This window comes from Aulostomus chinensis, chromosome 17 (assembly GCF_037954235.1).
Source record: "Aulostomus chinensis isolate RoL2024-O1b breed Wild chromosome 17, RoL_Achi_v1.0, whole genome shotgun sequence".
NCBI lineage: Eukaryota > Metazoa > Chordata > Actinopteri > Syngnathiformes > Aulostomidae > Aulostomus > Aulostomus chinensis.
Genome location: NC_141336.1, coordinates 23,218,387 through 23,241,274, shown reverse-complemented (window position 1 = coordinate 23,241,274; position 22,888 = coordinate 23,218,387). Strand labels below are relative to the sequence as shown.

Below are 22,888 nucleotides of genomic sequence, written 5' to 3'. Positions count from 1 at the left end.
GAAGAGACTGATGGAGAGATGGGGATGTGAGCAGGTGGTGCTATGGGTGGCCACTTGAGCTTCTTCAGGTCTGTAGCCTCCTCCAGCAGCACCTGGGATGTGGGGGAGCCTGAAGGCTCCAAAGAAGAAGATGAGTTACAGTAGTAACACATGAGTATGATTTATATATTATATTTATATATTATATGACACTTTCAGGAGGACAGAGAGGAGGAGAGGGAAGCCCAGTACACCATGGGAGATCCCCAGCAGTCTGAACCTATAGCAGCATATCTAAGGGCCAGCCTAAGCAGCCCAACTATAAGCTTTATCATCAAGGAAGGTCTTAAGTTTGCTCTTAAAGGTAGAGAGGGGGTCTGAGTCCTGGACCGAAACTGGGAGACGGTTCCACAGGAGGGGAGCCTCCAATTTAGTCAGCTGATTTGTTTCATGTGGATGCATTGATAAGTACAGCTGCGTATCGTCTGCATAAAAGTGAAAATTAATCGAGTGTTTCCTAATAATGTGACCTGGAGGAAGCAGGTATAGGGGGAAGAGGACTGGTCCAAGCACAGACCCTTGTGGATCTATCATCGACCTAGTAAATATGACCTAAACCAAATTAGTACAGTCTTATTTTCTTCAGTTGTTCCGGCTGCTTCTGAGGATTCCAGTTTTGTCTCTTATGCCAGATTAATCTGAAATACTACCTATGAGCATTTGTTACTGTTGCAAAGCTCCAGTCAGAGCAGGAGAACGTTTCGACTACACATTGCTGTTGAATTTGTGAACAAAAGTTCTTTGGCAGATTTGACGAATTCATCCAAAATTGGCCCAGAATCCAAAAGCTGAGGTTGCACTGTTAGCTTTCTGAACACTGTCTCAAACCTCCATCCAGTCTTCGTCGCAGACCTCGCAGAGTTTTAAAGCTCAGTGACCCAGATGCCGTAGTAAACCTGTGCTCCTAAATAGAGCGGCCAAGAGACTTGGAGGGCTGCCACGAGTCGTCTGTGCAATCGATGGTATTGATGTGCTGACATCAATATTTTGTCTGCTCAGACCTGACCCTGAATCTCCTTTTCATCAGCAGCACATCCAGCCTCCAGGGGCCTCCTTGTCAGCTGGCACACAAACCCACACACTTTGCTCCATAGTCAATGTTGAGCTATAGAAGGACCCAAAAACAGCAGGGCAGATTTAAAGAGGGGGTTGTGATTTTATGAGCTGTGAGAGGTAGTTATCTTACCTCCAGTAGATCAGTGTGTCTTCTGTGAGAGAAGCTGTGGACACAGTCGCCAGGGGAAAAAAATCCATTTCATCCACAAAAAATAAATGTCTTAGGGTGCTTTCTTTACAACCTTGTTTGGTCCGGACTTTCGGACTTTCCAGATAGTCCGGAGCAAATTGACAGATGTGACAGCTCCACCGGACCACGGTCCCGACTAAGGACCGAGTCTTTGGCCCTGCCTCAGGAGGTGGTCTCGGTCCGGATTATCCTGGTCCAAAGTCCGCTGCTGTGTAATGTGAAAGCATTTTTCGGACTATCGGACCAAAAGCAGGATACACGTCATATTTAAACGTCTCGTTCCCGCCGAAAAAAACATAAACAAAGCAAAGATGAGCCGTGGTAATACTTGGGGGGGGGGGGGGGAATTAAGTATTTCATTCAGATATGGTCAGAGGACGAAATCTGAAATGAACTGGAGAAGACCCACTGGAACTTGGAGACGTTTTGTGTTTTTTCAGAGAGGATGGGGGGGGGGGGGTATGACAGAACAGCGGAGCAATGTCACCTAAAAATGAAAAAGTTGAGGCAGGCATGCAACAAGGCGCGCGATGCCATGAGAAAGAGAGGGGCGTCTACCAACGGCAAAGTGAATCCGTGGATCCATGATTGATGGTAACTTCTTTGCCTAGACCAAAACAAATACACCGCCAGAGCACTTCCGACGCAGTGACGTCAGACGCACGCTCATCCACAAGCCAATCAATGACAGGCGCAGACCTTGCAGTTAATGGCGTCATGACGTAGGTCGCTCCCTTGGTCCGCTTTCATAATAGCAGTGAGAAAGCGAACTTTACTGGACTAAATGAAAACAATGTAACAACAACAAAAAAGTCCGGACCTTGGACCAGACCCTTTGGTGAGAAAGCGCTCTTAAAAGTCAATATCTGTCTGCACGGATGTGGTATTCGTAACTTTTTTTTTTACAGCTTTACTTTTCCATCAGATAACAGCTTTTTTTGGGCTTTACATTTGACAACTGTAGAACTTCCCTTAGATTGCTCTCCAGGATTGATTGCATTGCCGGACAGCCTTGAAAGGAGGAACTTTTTTGTAATCTGGCTGTGCATTCAGAGGGTAACGACTCTGAATAGAGACACAACTACAGACTGAGATGTCACACAAAAACACACAATGCTTGCAGCAGCTTAAACCTTGGATTTAGATGGCTTCATTGGGCAAATACACCGGGGAAGACAGGCAGGAACTGAGCTAATAACATGAACAACAACATGATAACTACATTTTTTCTGTATGCAGTGTTACCTTCAGTACTACACTTGCTGCTTGTGCAGTGTCATTTCACACTCTAATGCTAATAAGTCTGCTTACTAAGCTGAAGTTGATCTTTGGAGGGAAAAACACTTGATTTATAGAGCTGAAACTAGTAATTATTTTGATCAATTATTCAAATCCATGAATAATTAATGAATCGTGTAGTCCATAAGATCATCACAATTTCCCAGAGCCCAAAGTGACGTGTTCGTATGACTTCTTTTGTCATTCATCAGTCAAAAGCACAAATACGCCTAATCTTCTGCAGTGCGCATGGAAAAAAGCTGAAAACCCTTATATTTAAGAGTCTGAAACCGGCAAATGCTTGGCGTTCTTACTTGAAAAAATACTGAACCGATTCATTTTATTTTGCCCTCTTTGCCTTTCCCCAGTTTTTGCTGTATCCTCATATTATCTCAGCACATTTGAGAAGCCCACTCGTCTTGAGAAATAGGAAATTGAATGATTGAGCAGGTCTGTCAGTCAGTCTGTGGAAATGATTGTCAAAGCTCAGAACTGTGACACCCTTTTTTAATTTGTAACATTATTCGATAGGCAGTTCGGTTGAAAATATGAAAGGTGGTGTTCAGAGGCCTAAGGTATGTATTTTTCCTCTCTGGAGCTGCAGGTGTAACAATATTAGCTTTGGTTTATGTTAATTCCCAACTGGAGCGTGCTGGCGAAGCGAGACAGGGGCACATCAAGAGAAAGTTTGACTCCGCCAAGTGGAAAGTGGTTTGGTTTTTGTTTTGGGAGATTGAGCGAGGGGACTAGGTGTTTTTAGGTGTTGCTAGGGTCATGAGGAGAGGCCATGTGATGCAGATGTGGTATTGGGAGCACGTGTGGAAGCCGTGGGAGGCGGACAAAAATGATGGGATGTTGCATAACTGGAAAGTGAAAAGTCCACTGGCTGGTATGACACAAACATTCCTCCACCCACCTAATTTCCCCATCTTCGACTTCAACTCTTCTGTTTTCTCACTTTTGTGAGCAGCGCCATGTCTACCGGACTAAAACTCCATGAAACTGGCAGCACTTATTAATCACATGATGCATTAGCTCCTGCAGCTCGCCCTTCCTCCTCTTTCCTGCTGATATCCCACTGATACACCTCAAATCTTACATAAAACCCTTATGTAATCGTCTAGTTCTAAATGGTATTCTCCTCCTGGGGTAGCTTACCTGCCCCCCTAAACTGGAGAACCTGCACACCGCTGATACCTAAATCCTGCCTTCTCGTTGCTGACGTATATCCTGCTCTCACATAACTCCCTTCCTTATGAGACCTTAAGTTGAGAGGCCTGTGGGGTGGGGGGGACAGAGAGAAGTAGCAGGGAGATCAGCTGCTGGGCTCAGCTCCCATCTGGTTCAAATCCAGGGGTCTCATTCTCACTGATTCCCCACCAGCTCCCTGTATCAGCCCTTCTAAATAGCAGCAGCTTGGACAGCGGGGCTTTGACCCGGCAAACAGGCGACACGCCAGAGACGAGTCGGCTACTTAGCCTCCATTTCTAAGTCTGAGGATACAAGGAAAGGATTGAGGTCCTGGCCAAAGTTAAAATCTGTAAATATTGCAGGACGGAGGGTCAGAGGTTGTATGCTTAGCTGCCATGAAATAGCTAGTTTCTTGCTTGATACTGTAGTGGCATAACAGCATCGTGCTTTTATTGTGGCGGGTAAAATAGTCCCTGGATAATCATCTCCTTCTTAGAGTCATAATTAATCACTGAAATCTTGCTGTTGGGATGAAAAATGCTTTGACCAAAGATTGTAAAGCTTCTTTGTAGTTTTTTTTTTTTTAATGTCTATTAGATCCCCTTGAAGTTCACACCCTTCAGATCCCCCCCTTTTTTTTTCTTCCTCAAAACCACATCAATGCTGCTACTGGTTATCCCATTGAAATCAGCGGGTGAGCGATGATGTCATTCTTCATAGCGGCGGATACTTGGAATGTGCACCTCAGCCCACCCTGTCCAGCTGAATGGATCAAAACAAACCTTGTGAATCTACTGATGGGCTTTGAGGGGCCCAACCTCTGGTGCTGTTAGGCATCTTCACTCTGGGGGGCCTGAGGGGCCCGGTACTTCTGGCTGACGTCATGGTACCAAAACCATTATGATGAGATTAGTTTGAGCTTGAGCACAAAGCCCTGGTACTACGGCGTCCCATCACATCCCACACGCTTTATGTTTTTGTGGTCATCCTCTCCCAAATAGACAAACTTCCTTTTTTATTTTAATCCACCGGAGTGTTTCTCTGTCTGTCTCTTAGCTCCATGTCTCCCCGTTTCTCCTCAACCCCGATTTATCCAGCCATCCTTTTCCAAGACTTTACTTTTCCTCCCTGGAACACAGAGACTCATTTCCTGGGCTCATATGCATTTCAAAAGGTGGCGGAGGCTCCTTGTACCAAGCTGAAGAATTGAGCTGAGCTGCAGGGTGAATATTAAAACACTCCTCTGAAGTCTGCAGAGACCCGTTCAGTCAGACAGTGGGAAGGTCGGACAATCGGATGTCACTGTGTAAACCTGATCTGCCCGCTCATCTGCAGCCATGCTGAAGTGTCTCTGTATAAACAGCAGAGATAGTACCCTGAGGGTTTGTTCTATTTCCCAGTTTGTCATCATGGTACTGTACATTTACTCTTGAGGTGTTCTACGGGGTCTTGTATGGTTAAATAAAAAAAATGATTTGTGTTGTTATTACAGAGCTTTAAAAAGGAACTTCTCTGTTTTTGCAGGATGAACTGGACCTGACTGATAAGAACAGGGAGGCCATGTTTGCTCTGCCTGATGAGAAGAAATGGCAGATCTACTGCAGCAAGAAGAAGGTGAGCCCTGAGCTGTCCGACCTCTGGGTCGCTCCCGCCACCGTGGAGAACGTCATTTCAGGACATCTCACAGAACCGATTTTGAATCAGCTCAGCCAGACAGTCAGGCCCCATCCCAGCTCCTCATTCCTGCAGTGACGCAAACAGCTGCACTCTGCACGCGTCCCACCATCTCCATAGTCCACAATGTTTTCTGCAGGCTGTACATGCACACACACAGTACACACAATGGCAAATCAAAGGTACACAGCTATATTCCCTGTTTCAGCACCCTTCTCATCTTCCTCCCCGCGTTGAAGCGCTGGTTAATGCAGCTTTCATCCAGATACAAGCAGGCAGACACGGTGGAGACAAAAAAAGATCAAAAGCAGTGATGCGTGTGACTACGAAATAAAGCAGTTGTTCTGAATGTTGTCTGCAAATTTCAAATAGTGTTAAATTCCCTCCAAAATGTGATGCAATTCATTCAGTTTCAACTTGTCTTTATTTATCGGAAAAAACGAGACCAACCTACGAAGAGGAGCTCTGCACCATTCAGTTGTAGATTTACTGAGGACGGCAGAAAGTTAACATATTTTAACTTTCTCTAAACTTTCATCTTACGTAGAGGGGATTTTTTTTTTTTGATGGCATCACCCCAATTTTTCCATCCTGCTCTCATTCACTAAAATTATGTCCGGTTTCCTGTCTACAGTCTGCCTGAATCCTTCCGAACGCTGCATCAGAATTGTCAACATACCACCAGAGCATTAGAACATTCTGGTCAGCCCTCTCTTTCACCCTCTCCCCTCGCCAAAACATCTCTTGTTCGCGTCATACCCTTCAGCGTGTCTCTCTACAACAACTCTGCTCTCACTTTGTGGTCAAGTATCCACCAGGAAATGACATTGTTTCTTGGAGAAAGAAGGGGAATTCAGCCCCTTACCTTCCCTCAATAACAAATTGAATACATGGTCATAACCCCCCCCCCCGTATCTGGGTGCTAATTTGCTTTTGGCCGACAGTTTAGTGTTGGAAGCAGGAGCAGGATCCAACCCATTCTTTGTCTTTCCAAAGCATGCAGGCTTAGCTGACGTGATAGGCTTTGACAACCTTTAAAGAGAGGAGTTTGTGTGTGCGGTTGTGTGCACCTGTATGTGTGGAAGTTTGTGTGCAGGACAGCGTTGTTAGGACAAAGAAGAGCAGTGGATTTGTGGTGCGTTTAGAGGGATGTCAAGGCAAGGATGGAAGCTGGAGCACCACGGAGATGCTGTGATATAAAAGAGTAGATCAAAGTTTACTTTTTTAATACACTGGGTATCGAGGCAGATTAAAGTAATGTCAGCATGTGCATTTTCACATGTGCACCCACATGAAAAGGTGGAAGTTCTACAATATTCCACTAACAGTTGTTGAATATTTCACTGAAGCAACCACGGACATTTACGAGCACTTTGTATTGTAGCAGAAGGAAGTGGAAACAGAATTTTGGCAACGACCCGGGCACACTGGAACCGAAATGGTTTGAAAGTGCATGCCGAGGTTGGGCTTGGAGGTAGGATATATTAGTTTGTCGTTCCTCCCCCATCTCTTTCAGTCAGAAATAATTTCCTCTGCAAGGTTAAATTGGAAAAAAAGCAGCTGTGTGTCCTGGTCTGAAAATGGAGAGCAAAACCGGGGTAACACAGTGCACAGCGGAAAGCCGGAGGAAAAACCAAACAAACCCCTCATTCATGAATACAGGCGCTGTAATGGAGAATGAGGGGGAAAAAAACAACTGGCTTGCAATATTGGATAATAACCTGCTTGTCTGTGTGTGTGAATATGCGGGTAGGAAGGCAGGAATAATGTCCTCACGTGCACATAGCCACACAGACATGAACGGCTCTGCTGAAAATGGAGGTAAACTCACACCAGCGGGTTTTACAAGGTCTTGTCGTTTTGTTTTTTTTTTAAGATGTAACACACACACACACACACACACACACATATGCGCGCACACACGGACACACGCACACACTATTTAGTAGTGCCATGTGTTCCTCTGAATTACAGCACAGCAGTGATTTGAACGGAGAGCAGAGGACAGCAGAAATTCCCTCAGCCGTTCCCGTCCAGGTCCAACACTGCTTCCCTTGTTTCCTACAGCCGCAGCTCCAGTTGTTGTGGTTAGATAACACTTGGACGGAGCCACTTAGCAGGCGGCGAAGGGACAAACTAACTTTCTTCACCTGCAAAACAAGATAGCCAACACATATTGCCTCTTCAGCCAGGCCAGTTCCATCCTGTTGTGAACACTATAAATTCCAAATCTGGGGATTTTTGAGTTTCCACATAAACGGAAGGAGTAAATTCTTCTTTGTGGGTTGAGGATCGGACCAATGAAAGCATGTAAGCCCCAAACTGATTCTTTTAACACTGACATTTTTCAGTTGGCTTTCCCACATCTCTTACTTCAGATAGCACTTATTAAACACAGGACCGTTAGGACAAGTATTCTGAAAACATTGGTAGCTTATAATTAGCAACTTGCACAACTCGGATTAGGCACTAGCTGCCTTAAGAGTATTTGGCCAGCTGAGGAATCTAAATCCGATATTCACCCACTGGTACCATCGATGAAGTCTCCTGTAGCTGAGCAGGTAGCAAACCGACCAGAGGACCTTCAGCTTGTTGGCTGAAAAAGGCTGTCAGCCATTACTTTGAACTGGATTGATGTGCAGTGAGGGAACATTACATAAACTCTGGCTGCTGTAGAACCAAAGCACAAATCTGGAAGGGTTTAAAAAAGAAAAAAAAAAAAAGGATCTGTACATTTGTCACCAAAAATAACCTTTTCCATACATCCTCATCTGTTTCAGGCGGCCACGATTCAGTGAAAAGAAAAAGAATTGTTTTGTTCGACCCCTCACTTTTAAAACATCGCACGTTTGTCATTATCCCTAATTACAATTGACTGATTACATGACCAGAAATCATTTATCAAACACTCTTCAGAGCTCAGCTTCTACTTGCATTGTTGTTCTATGTTTGCTTGTTTGCATCATGGATCACGTGACTCTGGTATCAACCAATCATGACTGTTAAGTTAAGATTTTTTCTAGCATTTTTTCTTTTCTTTTTTTTCCCTGAAGGATGTAGTTTATTTTATTTATCTTCTTTCACTCTCTGGCTAATACCAGTGATGTAATTAGCATAAATATGGTCTCGGTGTACCATGACTAACTAGAACATCTTGTCAAGGCCTTGGGCTTTGTATAAGCCATCCATATCTGCACCTCTGATCTGAACCTCAGCCAGCAGTGTTGGATGTTTATCTGTGTGTGTGTGTGTGTGTGTGTGTGTGTGTGTGTGTGTGTGTGTGTGAGAGACAGAGATCAGGCATCTTGGTGAACCAAAGAATGACTTGATGGTTGTATACATGTTTACCTACCGTGTAAATCAAACAGAGATGGCATATGTTAATCTCTCTTTATACTGAATTCCTGCAAGTGCACGTGTGTGTGTGTGTGTGTGTGTGTGTGTGTGTTTTTCACAGGTATCATATCCAGCAGCCCCCCAGGTGGAGAACACGATGTAAGGGTTTAATAGCTCCTGATAATCGCTCAGTGCTGGAAGCCAAACAGCATCTCCTGACTCCCATTAGCAATGCTGTGCTGGCAAACACCGTGACCCACTATATGACCCCTTATCAGCGTCAAAACCAGCAGTTATTCTTGCTCTATCAACCTGGATTTCATTAAAATGAGGATTCTTACCTCTGGCAAGGTGACCATGTGACCTGTGCAGTTTTTCTGTCTTTTAGCAGGGTTATGTCAAATCTACCAGGCTGATTTTCACAAACTTGGTGAAGGGATGTAGCATGAGCCAAAGAAGAACCCATACAATTTAGGAGAAGATCAATTTTGCATAGCAAAAAAAAAAAAAAAAAAAAAAAAAAGGCTTTTTTTTTTTTTTATTTGAAATTGGGTTTGGCTGAGGTGGCCTTTACAGAGGTATGTGCTCGCCAGATACCCTCAAATTCTTTTATGTTTCTGTTCAAAATTATCCAACCGCACGGTCATCATTTAGGATTAATTGAGCAAGAGCTGAATGAAAATCAAACCCTGGATTCATGCACCCGTCTCCTGCAGTCAGTTATTAGACACATGTGCTTCATCCCCATTTATTAAACTAATGTGACCCCAGGCAAAGGCTCACTGCAGTGGTAGGTGCCTGTAAGAAATACCAAATGTTACATAATCTTCAAGAATTCCATATCCTGTCCACTTCCTGCCTCCTATAGGTGAGATTTTATATCCTGGCTTCCATAGATAAATATTCCCTGAGGAGAGATTGGCTCCTCGGAAAACCAGACAATCCCTCCTCGTTGCCCACATGGGAACATATTGTGGTGACAGCTGGGGAAGAGAATATGGAGAAAATGTTGGTTTATTCAGTACTTACATTTTCTCTGATATTTTGCCTTAACAAAGTGCTATTGTAGCCGCTAGATAGCCTTCATATGACCTACTGTACTGCACCACACAGGAATGATGTGGAGAATTCTGTGCAAATTTGCATGTTTTGGTGCACGTGCAAGGATTTCACTGGTCAGTTGGAACTTCAACAAGAGGTTGTGTAAGAGTTCTCTTTGGAAGTTTGACGTGAAAGTTCACTTTCAAGAAACATGAGGCTGATAGTAACCAGATTTGGAAGTAAACACATCTGATGCGGCCCGTAATGCCTCTAGTACATGCGCAACAGCTCTTTCACATATTTTTTCCGTATTTTGCAGCATTTCAGCAGGCTTTCACCTCGTTATATTCCTACTCTTTATCGTCCTCGATGTTTGTTTTTTTCCCCATGCTGTTGACTGTAGCACCGTTATCGCGTAGGCCATGTGTTGTGTTTACTATCAAAGATCTCTCGTTCATGTATGACGACGTCTCCCCGTGTTTGGCTTGCCTACACTTAAAGATTTGTATTCTCACAATGCTCTCCCTCTCGTTTAGAGAGAGGGTAATGTTACGTAAAAGCTGCGTAACTGTTCTCCGGTTACAACTTGACAACTTTGGAACGGCAGTTTATGATGAAATAAAGCTAAATATTCTGTTATTGATGGCCATAATATCAGTAACTTCTCAAGAACACAGCAGCTGGTGAGCAGCAAGGCAGGCTACGCCTAGCATGGAGCGCTCGCCCAATGAGGTTTTGGTTTCTCCGAAAACAAATTTTGTTACATCTTATGTTTAACCATGGCGGGGACATGTGAGCTTGCGCCGAATTTCAGGATGATTTGGCGACTTGGTGCTGTATTCAACAGGGAACCGTGGGCGCTGACCACAGCTAGCATGCCTGGCTACCCGCCACGCTAGCTGAGCCTTGCTGTTCGCTGGCTGTTTGCAACTGGGCGGTCAACGCTGATGGTTTGCCACAGAGAATAGCCTGATGTGGGTGAATCAAGTTGAGGTTTGCCACTGGCTCAAATGTCTCTGTCGTGGTTAAACTTGAGATGTTGTTAGAGATGTGAGCCCCGGCGAGCGGGGACAGCCAACTTTGCATGCCTCGCCAGCAGCACTCACAGTCCACAGCAACTTAACGTTGAGCAAACTGTTGGATCTAGCCAGAGATTATAGGTTTAAACACCTACATTCTCACTTAAAGGATGCTCAACATGTACGTAAACAACAGCAGTACAACAGCACCGGCAGTGTTCCTCTCATTTTTTTTCTGGGAAGGAATACTCCCGGATTCCTTTTCTCTAGGGACGAATCAACATAAATTATTCTGCGGCCTAACAAACAAGGAAACGCTGGCATCTGAGATTTGCAACTGCTCGGCTTTAGGAATCTCAGGCGACTTGGGGGTTTCCTGACTGATGATTGTAACCATGGAGTTTCAGGGGTCAGCCCGAGTGTTTGGGATTGCTTGCCAGTATGTCCATCAGCTATGTGAGAAGCATCTAATGCAGCAACTGCTACCACAGTTGGAAGGGTTGGAAGGAATGTACCAAATATACCTTGGAGTGTTGCCCGTTCATCACCGGGAGGAGCCAGGCAATTTGTACAGATGTAACTGTCAAATCCAAGCACTCACAGAGATGCTCATTTTGAGATAAAAGCTTTTTTTTTTATACACAATATGTGTATTATGTATCAACTATGTTTGTTTGACAAGACTTTTTTTTCTTTTCTTTATTTTTTACAAGGAAAAAGTATTCACATTTGAGGAATCCAAAAACAGGTTTTTTTTCTCCTTCTTTTAACCACACTTGTTTACAGTGTTCTGCTTTGTTGAAGCGCTCTTGCAGTCCGGTGTTTGATTCAGTGTTGCTGGCGCTGTCGTGGATTTGGGCGGCTCGTGAGGTCCCCCCACATCATAGGCAGGGTCCCCCCGGGTCTCTCTGAGCACATGGCAACAGTGTAAGGAGCTGGATCAGCACCCAAAGAAACGGGGGACCTCAGGGAAACATGTTTGCGTGTCATTTTTGAGTTAGTGTATGGATTCTTGGCTGTTTAAAAACCCAGAACATTTGGGCCACACTTGAAAGAGCGTCTAGGCCAAGTTTGCTGCCCAGAGATTGGAAAATATTTTGGTCTTTGTTCTGCAGAACAAGCGTAATGTGGGTGTGCGTTCTGGTCATGCATGTTGAAGTCATCATCGACCTGGAATCAGCAGCACAGCAGCGTGTCGCATGGTTGTAGATCTCCATTCCTTCCTCCAGCTCGCGCTAAACATTCAGCATGTAATTGGCAGTAAGTATTAGAGTCAAACAAACAGCAGAAACCTCAGAAAACACTTCAAAGTGCTTAAGAGTGACCGATAGTTTGGCTTTTACCCCCTGTTGCTCTGAGAACTTTGACATGGAAGCTACGGTTGCACCGACTTTTTTACAGCCCGTGAACTCAATTATCGGTGACACTGAAACATTTTCGGAGGTTTGAAAAGGTCAAGATTGCTTGTTGCATCACGGCAGGGGAGCTGAAATGTGTAATTTCATCTACTTTTGCAGCAGGTGCCCTCGCAAAGGCAGCAGCCTGCCAAACACACAGTAAAATACTCTTGAACTCTGGCTTTAGTCAGGTATTTGGGTCTTCACAGGAACAATATATCCCTCGGCAGATGGTTGTAACAGGAGGAACACCTTGCAGAAATATACCTTATACACAACTGGGGGATTCCTGTCCTCCTCCTGCGCCAGCCCCCGTTATAAATCATGTTTAATGTCACCAGACATGAGGAATGTACAGTGTAGTGCAAGTGTGTAATTGTTGTAATAAAGTGATGGTGTTGACCTTAAACTGTCGTAGCAGAGCACGCAACTGGAACGTTTTCAGCCAGAAGAAAACCATAAGCTTTCACTGTTTTTATAGCAGTGAAGACCCCCCCACCACCACCACACACACACACACACACACACACACACACACACACACACACACACACAGCCTGCTGTTTGCATGTTTCTATGGAGCCTAGCTTCTTATCACCAGATTTTAATACCAGTCATCAACTGTGATTAACTCAGAAAATAGTTTGATCAAGAAAAGCAGGGAACAAGAACAAACTTAACATCACTCCAGCGTTCAGAAATGACATTAAGAGGCAAATATTCAGGAAGTCTGATATGACTAAAAAAAAAAAAAGAAAAAGAAAAAAGAATAACCTAAAAATAAAACAAAAAAACCCCTCATAATCATTTTTCATTTGTCCCAAAATAAGATGAAAATTATAGCACTTTACTCCAGCTCATGAACCTGCCAGAGTAAATGTTGCATCGGACTCAGTAGGTTTTTGAGGGTTTGTCGGTGGCTGTAATTCCACTGAAGGGAGAGGGAGGCAGTGAGGTTGTTAATCTCAGCTTCAGGATCTGTCTGGCATCGCATCCCGAGCGTGTCGGTAGTGGAAAACAACGGCCAGCTTGAGAACACAAGCAGAATAAATAGTACATAGAGTTAGATTGTTTTGGTTGTAGTTCAACGATTTAGCTCCATCTTGAAAAAATCCGGTTCAGAAACGGTCGTCGTTTCAGAGACGAAAAGCTAAACGCAAAACATTCGCTGGACCTGAGAAGGAGCAGTCGGTTAAGAAGCTTCTTATAAACTCCAAACGCTGTCACACTCTTCCTGTTTGTCAGAGGACTTTGGTGGTAAAGAGATAAATAATCGTTCAATTTGCAACATTGGCACGCAGCAGTGACCATGAGCTGCCGCCATTTTGGACCCAAGAGTTTGTCAGACAAATACATCTTATTCTTTGCCATTTCCATTGACATTCACAGTCCAAAATGGCGTCTGCACTGTTGCCACAAAAGCACCGCAGCTTGCCCTCCTCTGTGCATTTGCTCTGCTGTCTCTGCTGGTTTGCTGCTGGGTTGCAGCACAATCTCGATGGTACAAATGTCACAATCGGTCAATATTCCGTGTGATCGATCGCAACTCCGCGTGTCAGTGAGCGGAAGCGACCTGTTGTTAGAGCAGAATGCCCTCACAGTACAGCGTTATTATAAGATATTCAAGTTAGTTTTATGTGATTCATGTGACACAGTATAATTAACAGTCTCCTTGGAATGTTCTCCTCGTCCATCCCTCCAGTGCCAACAGTCTCTGTAAAATTGCTGTAACACTCAATAAATAAATGAGTGTCTGGACCACCGTATTTACAGTATCATACCAAACCCATTTTTATATGCAAAAAAAGAAAGAAAGAAAGAAATCCTTTTCTGACATATGTTGACCTTTAAAAATACATATACATCACTGGCAACTCATGATTATACCTCTTGCCTTGATGGAAACTTATTTGAGTTTCCATCTCTCATCAACGTGCCCGATGTTACAAGAACAACAGTGTTCCGCCGACGCTGTAAGCCCAGGCTAAACAAGACCAGATGTAAACCAGGAACATGGTGGAAGTATTCCCCCGTGCCTCGCTTGCTCGTGGCATCACGCTTCCTATGATTGGCCAGGACAAATTGATCTCAGGCAGAAGTATTTGAAAACTATTGCAGAGTACTCTACCTTCCTGCAGGCGGTTCTTCTCTCCCCTGCTTTCTCCATCATGAGAGCTAATGCTAGTGAGTAGCCGGGGATGTTGTGACCCAGTTATTATGTACTGGGCTGCCTCGTCCGTTTCCCCTTTCATGTGGATGTTGAGGTACGGAGCGAAAAGTGGAACATTTAAGGATGAAACCAGGAGAGTGAAAGAGAGTAAATGCTTTACAAAATTATTAAATTACAGAAGGAGTGTTTTAACAAGACCAAACAGCCTAAAGAGAGCATGGAGGCTGCTGTGTTTGTCACTTTCCTCCATGGTTTCTGGATCAAGTGAACACAGTGGTGATTTTACTACTTTTAGAACCCTCAAATTTGTCCTGAGAGAAACATGAGAGGAAACACTGCAATGAAAGGGAAAGGGTTTATCATCTGATGGTCACACGACAGAGAGATGGTGTGCGTGCGTGTGTGTGTGTGCGTGCGTGTGTGTGTGTGTGTACCAGCTTGAGTTTTACTGTAAAGCTTATTAGTTTTTCTGTATACCGTCTCTGTGAGGACATTTTGGTTGGTTCTCCCTTTCTGAGACATCGTGTTGCAGTTTGATGGTGACAGGTTTCCCCTCCTGCATCGCACTTCCTTATGTAAAAAATGTAGCTTGAGGCTAATGACAACTGATGACGCCCGTCGTCCAGTGTGGTCTGTCTCTTCCTTTCCATCCAGTTTGGCGCTACAACAACAAAAAGTGAGGTGGTTCTACTTAATGCGCCAGCTAGCCGTGTTCTGCGCTACTGTGAATGAGCTCCAAACCAGACAGGTTATTGTTTGTTTTTAGCTCAAATGAAAGTATTTGTTGATTGCTGGACATACGGCTGGATAAAGAAGGAGTTGATTACCTGGATGTGCCTGAGAGTTTGTAAAAAGATGTCTTTGAACAGTTTTCTTGTTCTGTTGTTGCTGTAGCTGCTATTAGCTGCTACTAGCTGCTACTAGCTTCAAGCTAGATCTACATAGCTGTGGCTTTCTGCATTCTGGAGTCACAAGGAAGTGATGTAGGGCAGAAACTGTACCTGTGACATGTATTTGTGTGTAGTTGAAAAGGAAAATACACTTCTTGGGTGACTGATTGCACCTAGGAATTGAGCTCAGGTCCCGGTTAGTTGTGATGGTCAGAAAGAAAGTGTTGAAGCATTAGTAAACTAGTGTGCGTTTCCGCTTGTTTGAAGTGTCACTCAGATGAAACTAAAACTCTGATACCATAGAGTTGTTACTCAGATTGCTAGTCCAGCTGCCATTCTGACCTTTAGGTGCTACCAAAGCAAAACAAGCTTCTGTGTATCCATATGAAACTCATCCCGCCAGCCGTTGCTGAAATATCTCACTCTTGATCAAAGTCTTGGACTCTGGCTGCTCTCGAAATTGGAAACGTAAGCTGAAATGGTTTTCATCACACGTCACTGTCCTCTCCAGAAACCAGTTGAGCTGTCCTGCAACCATTTGAAAGGGATAAATCTGATTGTCTTGTCTTTGTGTCCCCGGACCAGGAGCAAGAGGACCCCAACAAGCTGGCTACAAGCTGGCCTGACTACTACATCGACCGCATCAACTCCATGGCTGCCGTAAGTCCCACTCCTCTCCGTCTGTCTCAGTGTCTACCTAACTCCACTGGAATTCCCACATGGGTGATATTCCTCGCCAGCCCAAGTTGTCCTATTAAGATATCGTCTTTCCTCAAGCATCAGACAACCCCTCCTTCGATGTCACCGTTAACCCGCTCCGTCTCTCCGGCTACGGCAGCTCGCTTCTTTACCATCTCCCCGCTGACTGCTTGTGATGCTCGTGTGACCACATTCCTTCGGTGCGACCCCGGCATTCACACACACTGTGATGACAAACAGGCCATTTAGACACTCAACAGTCAAGTCAGTGGGAATGGCTGTCGGAGACGTGGAGGGAAGCCAGTTCCAAACCATTCATTATTTCTAGCCATAATTTCAAGGCTGCCAATGAAAACAACATGACACAATTAGAAAACTGTTTTCTGCCATGATCTCAGTATTATTTTAGACATAACTGCTGTCATGTGAGTTGTGTTATTCGACTGTACATGTGGCCACCGACCAGGCTGACCCCTCACCCCGGGGTCCTTGTGTGGACGACAGTTTGGCTGCCAAATGTTTGGAGATCGTAAAACATGACATTTCTGGAGGGGCTCTTTAAGGATGACATGTAAGCAGGGCGTCAAGCTTTACTGGAGAAATACTCCTGCAAACAGAGTGAGAACGTCTCCTATTAGTCACGGAGCGACTGTTCTCCATCTCCTCTTGGCTAAGCTCACAGACACTTAGTACATTTACAAGTCTGTCCAACCATAATTTACACAGGCCATATGGAACCAAAAAGTCATGGTATTTAATATCTGTTTATTGCCATTTTTTTGTTGTTGTTGGTATTTTTTTCTGGCAAATATGTTGAAGGTTGCTATTCTTGCAGCTGTTTTTGTTTACTGGCTCTGCTCAGGGGATGGGAGTTAGCTAGTTCTGAGAAGTGTATCAGTACACACACACACACACACACACACACACACACACACACACACACACACACACACACACAGAGTGTAGTAAAAAATAAAAACAAGCTGATTTGTGAGTTGCTATGAATTTTAAACCTGCATGGCTGGAGAAGTGCCTCTGTGCTTCTAGTTGTCAGACCTGCTGTCAGTTCTTGTTCTTTGTCTTCTTCTAAAAACATCTTCTGCCATGCAACGATTTAGGGGTTGATTGATTTAAGAAAAAAAAAATTATTATTATTATTATTATCATTTTGTCATAGATACAGGTTATTGGTCGTCAAGAGGCTGATAACTGTGTATTGTAATGGATACGCGTTTTCAGTGAAAATGAAAGAAAAATTTGGTGACAGAATCCTTCTGTAACCCATTAGTTATCGGTTTTGGTTCGGTTCAGTTACTTCTGTACACTACGGAGAAGAAAAACACTCAGCAAATGCTGGAAAAGTGCAGGGACGCTCACACATGTTGGAAATGTGTGCATGAGGTGAAAGAATAATGCATTTAGCTGTCAGTTGTAGGACAGTCGCCATTACGCTAGTGCCTGGTCTTTTTTTCTGGTATTCCTCAGTGAGGGCGGAGCTAATGAGCCTGTGTGTGTGTGTGTGTGTGTGTGTGTGTGTGTGTGTGTGTGTGTGTGTGTGTGTGTGTGTGTAAGAACAGTTTGGTTTTGCATCCCTCCAGTAGATGGTTTTCTACTTGTCGAATGTAATCAATCAGATGGCGCTGATCGCCTACTTGTAGTCTTGTAGATAAACTGGACGTCAGCTTTGCAATACATGAACATCATGTTGTTGTTGCCTCTGCATTGTTTTGATCCGTTTATGGCAGCAAAACCTAAATTGGACCTGCAGTCTTCCAGACGTAGTTTCTGGAGACGGCTGGGAATCTCATTGGACTGTGTGGCCTCGCATCATCTCCATTTCTGCTCACAGTGAATCACTTTTTACATCCGGTTCATCATTTTAACGGCCGTTGGATGCGGTTATGGGCTCCAGACATGATGGTGTTTAGTTTTCTGATGGGACTTCCACAGGTACAGGGCAGCAATATTCCGGTCATGGTTGATATCGGAGGGAAACGGCGAGAAGAACGAAGCCTCTTGGAGGTGCATTAGCGCTGATGTACTTCTGGTGTTGCAGACTTACTCAAAGATCCACCCGTCCGTCACAATCGGCGACCTGAGAGCTGCTAATTTTTCTTGAAACAAGTGTAAAATTGGGGCCAGTGTGCTGAGATATTCCAACTTTCTTCCAGTGGTTGCAGTTTTTCTCGAAAGTATGTTGGACAAAAACTCAATTTTAAGGAGGGGGGAAAAAGATGATAAAGATTTTATGACTCTGTAATAGGTTTAACATCTTGTGGAGAGAGATTTTAATCGGCGCACCATTTTTGCACAATCACTCTCTTGTTCGAGCTGCACTTGAGCAGAGTCTCCCTCATTCACCATAGCTCTGACCCATTTCCTGCCTTTCCTGAATCATGCTTTCATTCCTGCTATCAGTCTCCATTTTCTGCAGCACAGAACTCCAGACAGCATCTTGACGAGAGAGCTTTTTTTGAATCTGGAGGTGCTCTGCTCGTCAATTACCTCATTTTCTTGGCTCCAAAACTTGAGCTCACCAGGGACAGCCCCTCTACAGTAGCTGAGTTATTGGATGAGCTCATTTTGGCTTTGCCGCCCAGAGAGATTACTGTCCAGCCAGTATCTAGATGTTCATTCATAAAACTGTGTCAGCGCCTGGAGGTAGTTTTTTTATTTTTTTAGCTTGGGACTGATGGTTTAAATGTCTTTGTGTCTCTGTCAAGAGTTTCCGTAGCTGAATGTGTCAAAGCTAGCTGGTTGAGCCTCACCTGGACAAGTACTTCTGCGGGGGGATGGAAAGCGAAAAGAGCATCAAGGCAGAAATGCGCGCACAAGTCACAGCCAGTCATGTGACCTGACCAGGGCTACGGCTGCCTCCATGCATTTTACAAACACCCTCAGGCACAGTGACAGGCCAGCGGGGACTATTAGATATTCCTGCTCCATGTCCTGTAACGAGAGCCTCGAATATTTCGGGTGTGGAGGTTAGAGTGAAAATAAATTAAAAGAGGCCGTCTCCAACGTTCTACCTCACTTTGACGTTCAAACCTTAGACCGAGGGGACAAAAGCCTCTGTCCCTGCAGGAGAGAGAGCGAAGATGGCTGTAATCTGTGTTTTCTACAATCAGCTGAACAATAGGATGAAGGCGAGGTTTCAGCCCGCCTTTTGTGAGCTCGAGTGCCTCTCTTTAACTTCGCCTGGTTGTTTTAGTTACAATAATGTTGTTTGTCTTCATTTTTATTAAACAAATACTTTTTTACTTGGCGCATCAGCGACCCACATGGTCTGAATTAAGGATTTGATTAGCCACACTCATCACTCTAGCTTGAAGGCAAAGTTCTGGCTCTGGGGGGCACTTCCTTTAATAAGGATTTAGGCAAGTACCCTCTGCTGGTTTACCAACTGGCTGTAATAGTATCCGTATGTGAATGCTGGCCACAGGTTAGAATGATCTTACAAATAGCAGATGTAGAAGAAGCCGTTTGGCTAGACTCATTGACACGGTGGACTGGCTCGCAGCAGGACCAAATCATTCACTCTCCCCAACACTTGTTGTGTCCAACTTCCCATTGACTCTCAACATATTCATTTAGAGGAACGGGAGCCAGAGCCTTCACTTCCTGGCACACGGGGAACCATCTGGACTTGAGTCGACACAATGGATGTTTGACTGCTCTGTTTCTAGGTTAAACACACACCGGACAGACGAGAGATGTTGTAAGTTAGTCAAACACGAGGGGCTTCGGTGAGCTTCGCAGGCATTCATGGATCACAACTTGCCATCAAACATTTGCACCCAGCTTGTACTTTTTAATGCCTCTTTTCGTTTTTTTTTTTCTTCGAGAAAGTTTTACAAAACCGGGTCGTGTTTAAATAAATGTCTTTTCAGGCAAATTAATAGGCAGACACTGTGACTAGCTCACTCCGCTGCTAAAACACACACCCAGTGTTTGAACCTTAGTACTTGGCAAGGAGCTGCCATGGAAAAAGCCTGGAGAGGCTAAACAGAAGCCCTGTGGTCCTGACTAATGGGAGCACGGCAACCCTTTGATGTCGCTAACGGAGCCATTAAGCGGTGCAGAAATGCCTTAACACTTCAGGTCTATGTGTACTTAAATGATTTGTCCTATTTGTTTTAAGCCTGATTGCTGCTACAAGACACATTTTGACATGTTGCATAGCTTCACGCTATTCTAGAAGACATTAAAGGAACCAAAGCCTTGCTTGTTCACAGGCTAAATCCAAAGTTCAGCTTTATTAATTAGATTCTTGTCCTTCCCTCTTCCCCTCGTCTCCAGATGCAGACCCTGTTCGCCTTTGATGAAGAGGAAATGGAAATGAGGAACAAGGTGGTGGAAGATCTGAAGACAGCACTTCGGACTCAGCCGATGAGGTCAGTCAATCTCACGTGGTACCAGTGGACTATGAGCCTTCCCTCTGCCGCGGACAGTCGAGCCACCCTTCCATCTATTGAGTGTTTCTGCTGCCTGACTTGTCCAGGCAATGCTCCACTTATGTACTACAGCTGATCTTGTAATAGGAGCATGAAGTCTGCCTCTGGTCACAGCTGGATTACCGTAAAAGGAACCTTTTTACTTTTAAATAACACTAAACCAATTTAAGATATTTTCAGAACTACATTCCTGGTATTTCTTCTGCAGCATCTGCAGCTGTTCGACCTCGTTCATCAGCACAAAGAACCTTTCATGGACACTGGGAGGCTCGCTAATACAAATCACCTCCCTTTCCCCATCAGCGGCTACTTTGGAGCTGTCCGTCAGCTTGTGCCAGTCGTATGATGTAGCGGTCTGGACCGATGCGGGGGTGTTGCGTTATCTCAAAGGGGGGCCACGAAGTGACAGACATTACTTGCAGAGTGACAAAAACTCAAGGCAGACTTGGTGTCTGGGTCGTGTGTGTGTGTGTGTGTGTGTGTGAGCACGTGCGCGCGTTTGTAGGCCAAGTGTGTGTATGCACGGTAGTATCTTGACTATTTAATCGTGGGGGAAAAACCAGCTTTAAAATAAAATGGCGGAAGGTAACTTGTCAAATTAAAAGTGATGATACGTTTTGTGGGGCTGCACGGTGGTGCAGTGGTCAGCACTGTGGCCTCACAGCAAGAAGGTTCCGGGTTTGAGTCCCGGCTCGGGCGCGGGATCTTTCTGTGTGGAGTTTGCATGTTCTCCCTGTGCCTGCGTGGGTTCTCTCTGGTACTCCAGCTTCCTCCCACAGTCCAAAGACATCAAGAGGGGATGAGGCTGATTGATTCTCTAAATTGACCGTAGGTATGAATGTGAGTGTGAATGGTTGTTTGTCCCTGTATGTTGGCCCTGCGATGGACTGGTGACCTGTCCAGGGTGAACCCTGCCTCTCGCCCGTAGACGCTGGGATAGGCTCCAGCCCCCCCGCGACCCTTACAAGTAAGGAATAAGCGGAAGACGACGATGGATGGATGGATGGATGGATACGTTTTGTGGTCCTTGATCTTAGTTATACATTCAGTTGCATACTTGAGAACATTTTCTTGTGATACTACTAAAACACAGTCGAATCAATGCTGAAAATGAAGGCGAATACCGGCAGAACACAAAAAAAGAATTGTTAAACCCGATCTCAGATCAGTTTTAACTAAAAAAGATGAGCCACTGCTTGTATTCACGTTCATATATCGCTACATCGTCTTGTATCGCTCTTGAGGCTCCAGCGTGTTTGACTGGAGTTCCTTGAGCTTGAAACGTATAACGACCTTGTCTGTTATGAATTCTTCCCGTCGCATCTGTGTGCAGAAGCTGATGTTTACTGCAGTTGCCTGAGTTGATTACTGAGCTCTGTCTCCAGTGGTGTGTCAGCATTCTCTTTCATCCCATCAGAGATTAATTACACACAAGTGCCGAAATCAGCGCTAATGAAGATGATGGGGTCAATTAGGGCTGCACATTTGAAAGTAGTCGTTAATTACCAGTAGAGCTGTATCTTATCACACCGTCAATGATATTTTATTAAAATATCCTTCCTCCTCCTCGTCAATATCATCCTACCATAGTTGCAGGCACTGTTCATTTACATGCACAGCAGAGAAGTTTTTCTGTACTTCTCTGTTTTTTTTAATCTGTTTATCTACATAATGAATCCTGGGAATAAATCATGGAATCCTTATTCTGAGGTTGTTGGGTTTCCTAAGCAAACTTAATTGGTATTGTTGAATGTTCTGATGTAACTTCAGGCCAAAAAGAGTGTTTTATGGTGATGTTTTCATATCTCCAATGAAGTAATTACTGTGGAAAAAAAACTCACCATGAAATATCACTTTACAGTTTTGATTCCACATCATCCATCTATATTTAATGCTTGCAGAGTTCTGGACATACATACATGTTGACTTTCCCTTTCCGGATGTTTTAATTTTGGAAGAACTCCCACCGCCATGGGTCCATCTGGAGTCACGCTCCTGTCTCGGTGGTCCATGCAGAACATGCAGCCAGTTTTACTGCGTAGGAACTCAGATTTGTGGTCAGGTAACGAGGGATGAATGAACCGATTTCTACGTTTTGAGGAATGAGCAACAAAAATTTGACTCTAAAAATAATAAATGGAAGTGGGTGATGTATGCAGCCTCTTGCTTAATTAGTTACTCATAAAACTAAACGTTCCGACATCTGCATTTGAAATTAACTTATTAGGGTTTTTTTTTGTTTTTTTGTCATGGAGTCAGACAGGAAGCACTGTGAGAGATTTATGAGGAAGAGACTCAACTAAAGGCCCCGACCATCTTTAGAGCCAGCGATGCCTCGAGACCACAAGGACGCCTCAGCGCGACCCCTGAAAACACGAAGAGGGAATACGCTGAATGCAAAGTACACTAAACGTTCTCAATAGGATTTATGATTTCATTAAAAAGTACTGGGCT

The 22,888-nt window shown here is 44.4% G+C and overlaps 1 protein-coding gene across 4 annotated transcripts in view; it reads left to right on the top strand.

The window, feature by feature from the left end:
• Positions 1 to 22,888, top strand: part of daam2 (dishevelled associated activator of morphogenesis 2) — a 99,250-nt gene that overhangs the window by 42,201 nt on the left and 34,161 nt on the right. For all 4 annotated transcript variants that reach the window (XM_086183736.1, XM_086183735.1, XM_086183738.1 and 1 more), the window contains exons 3-5: positions 5,279 to 5,368; positions 15,867 to 15,941; positions 20,280 to 20,374. In XM_086183736.1, coding sequence (XP_086039862.1) covers positions 5,279 to 5,368; positions 15,867 to 15,941; positions 20,280 to 20,374 — 260 coding nt within the window. The remainder of the gene's footprint in view (positions 1 to 5,278; positions 5,369 to 15,866; positions 15,942 to 20,279; positions 20,375 to 22,888) is intronic.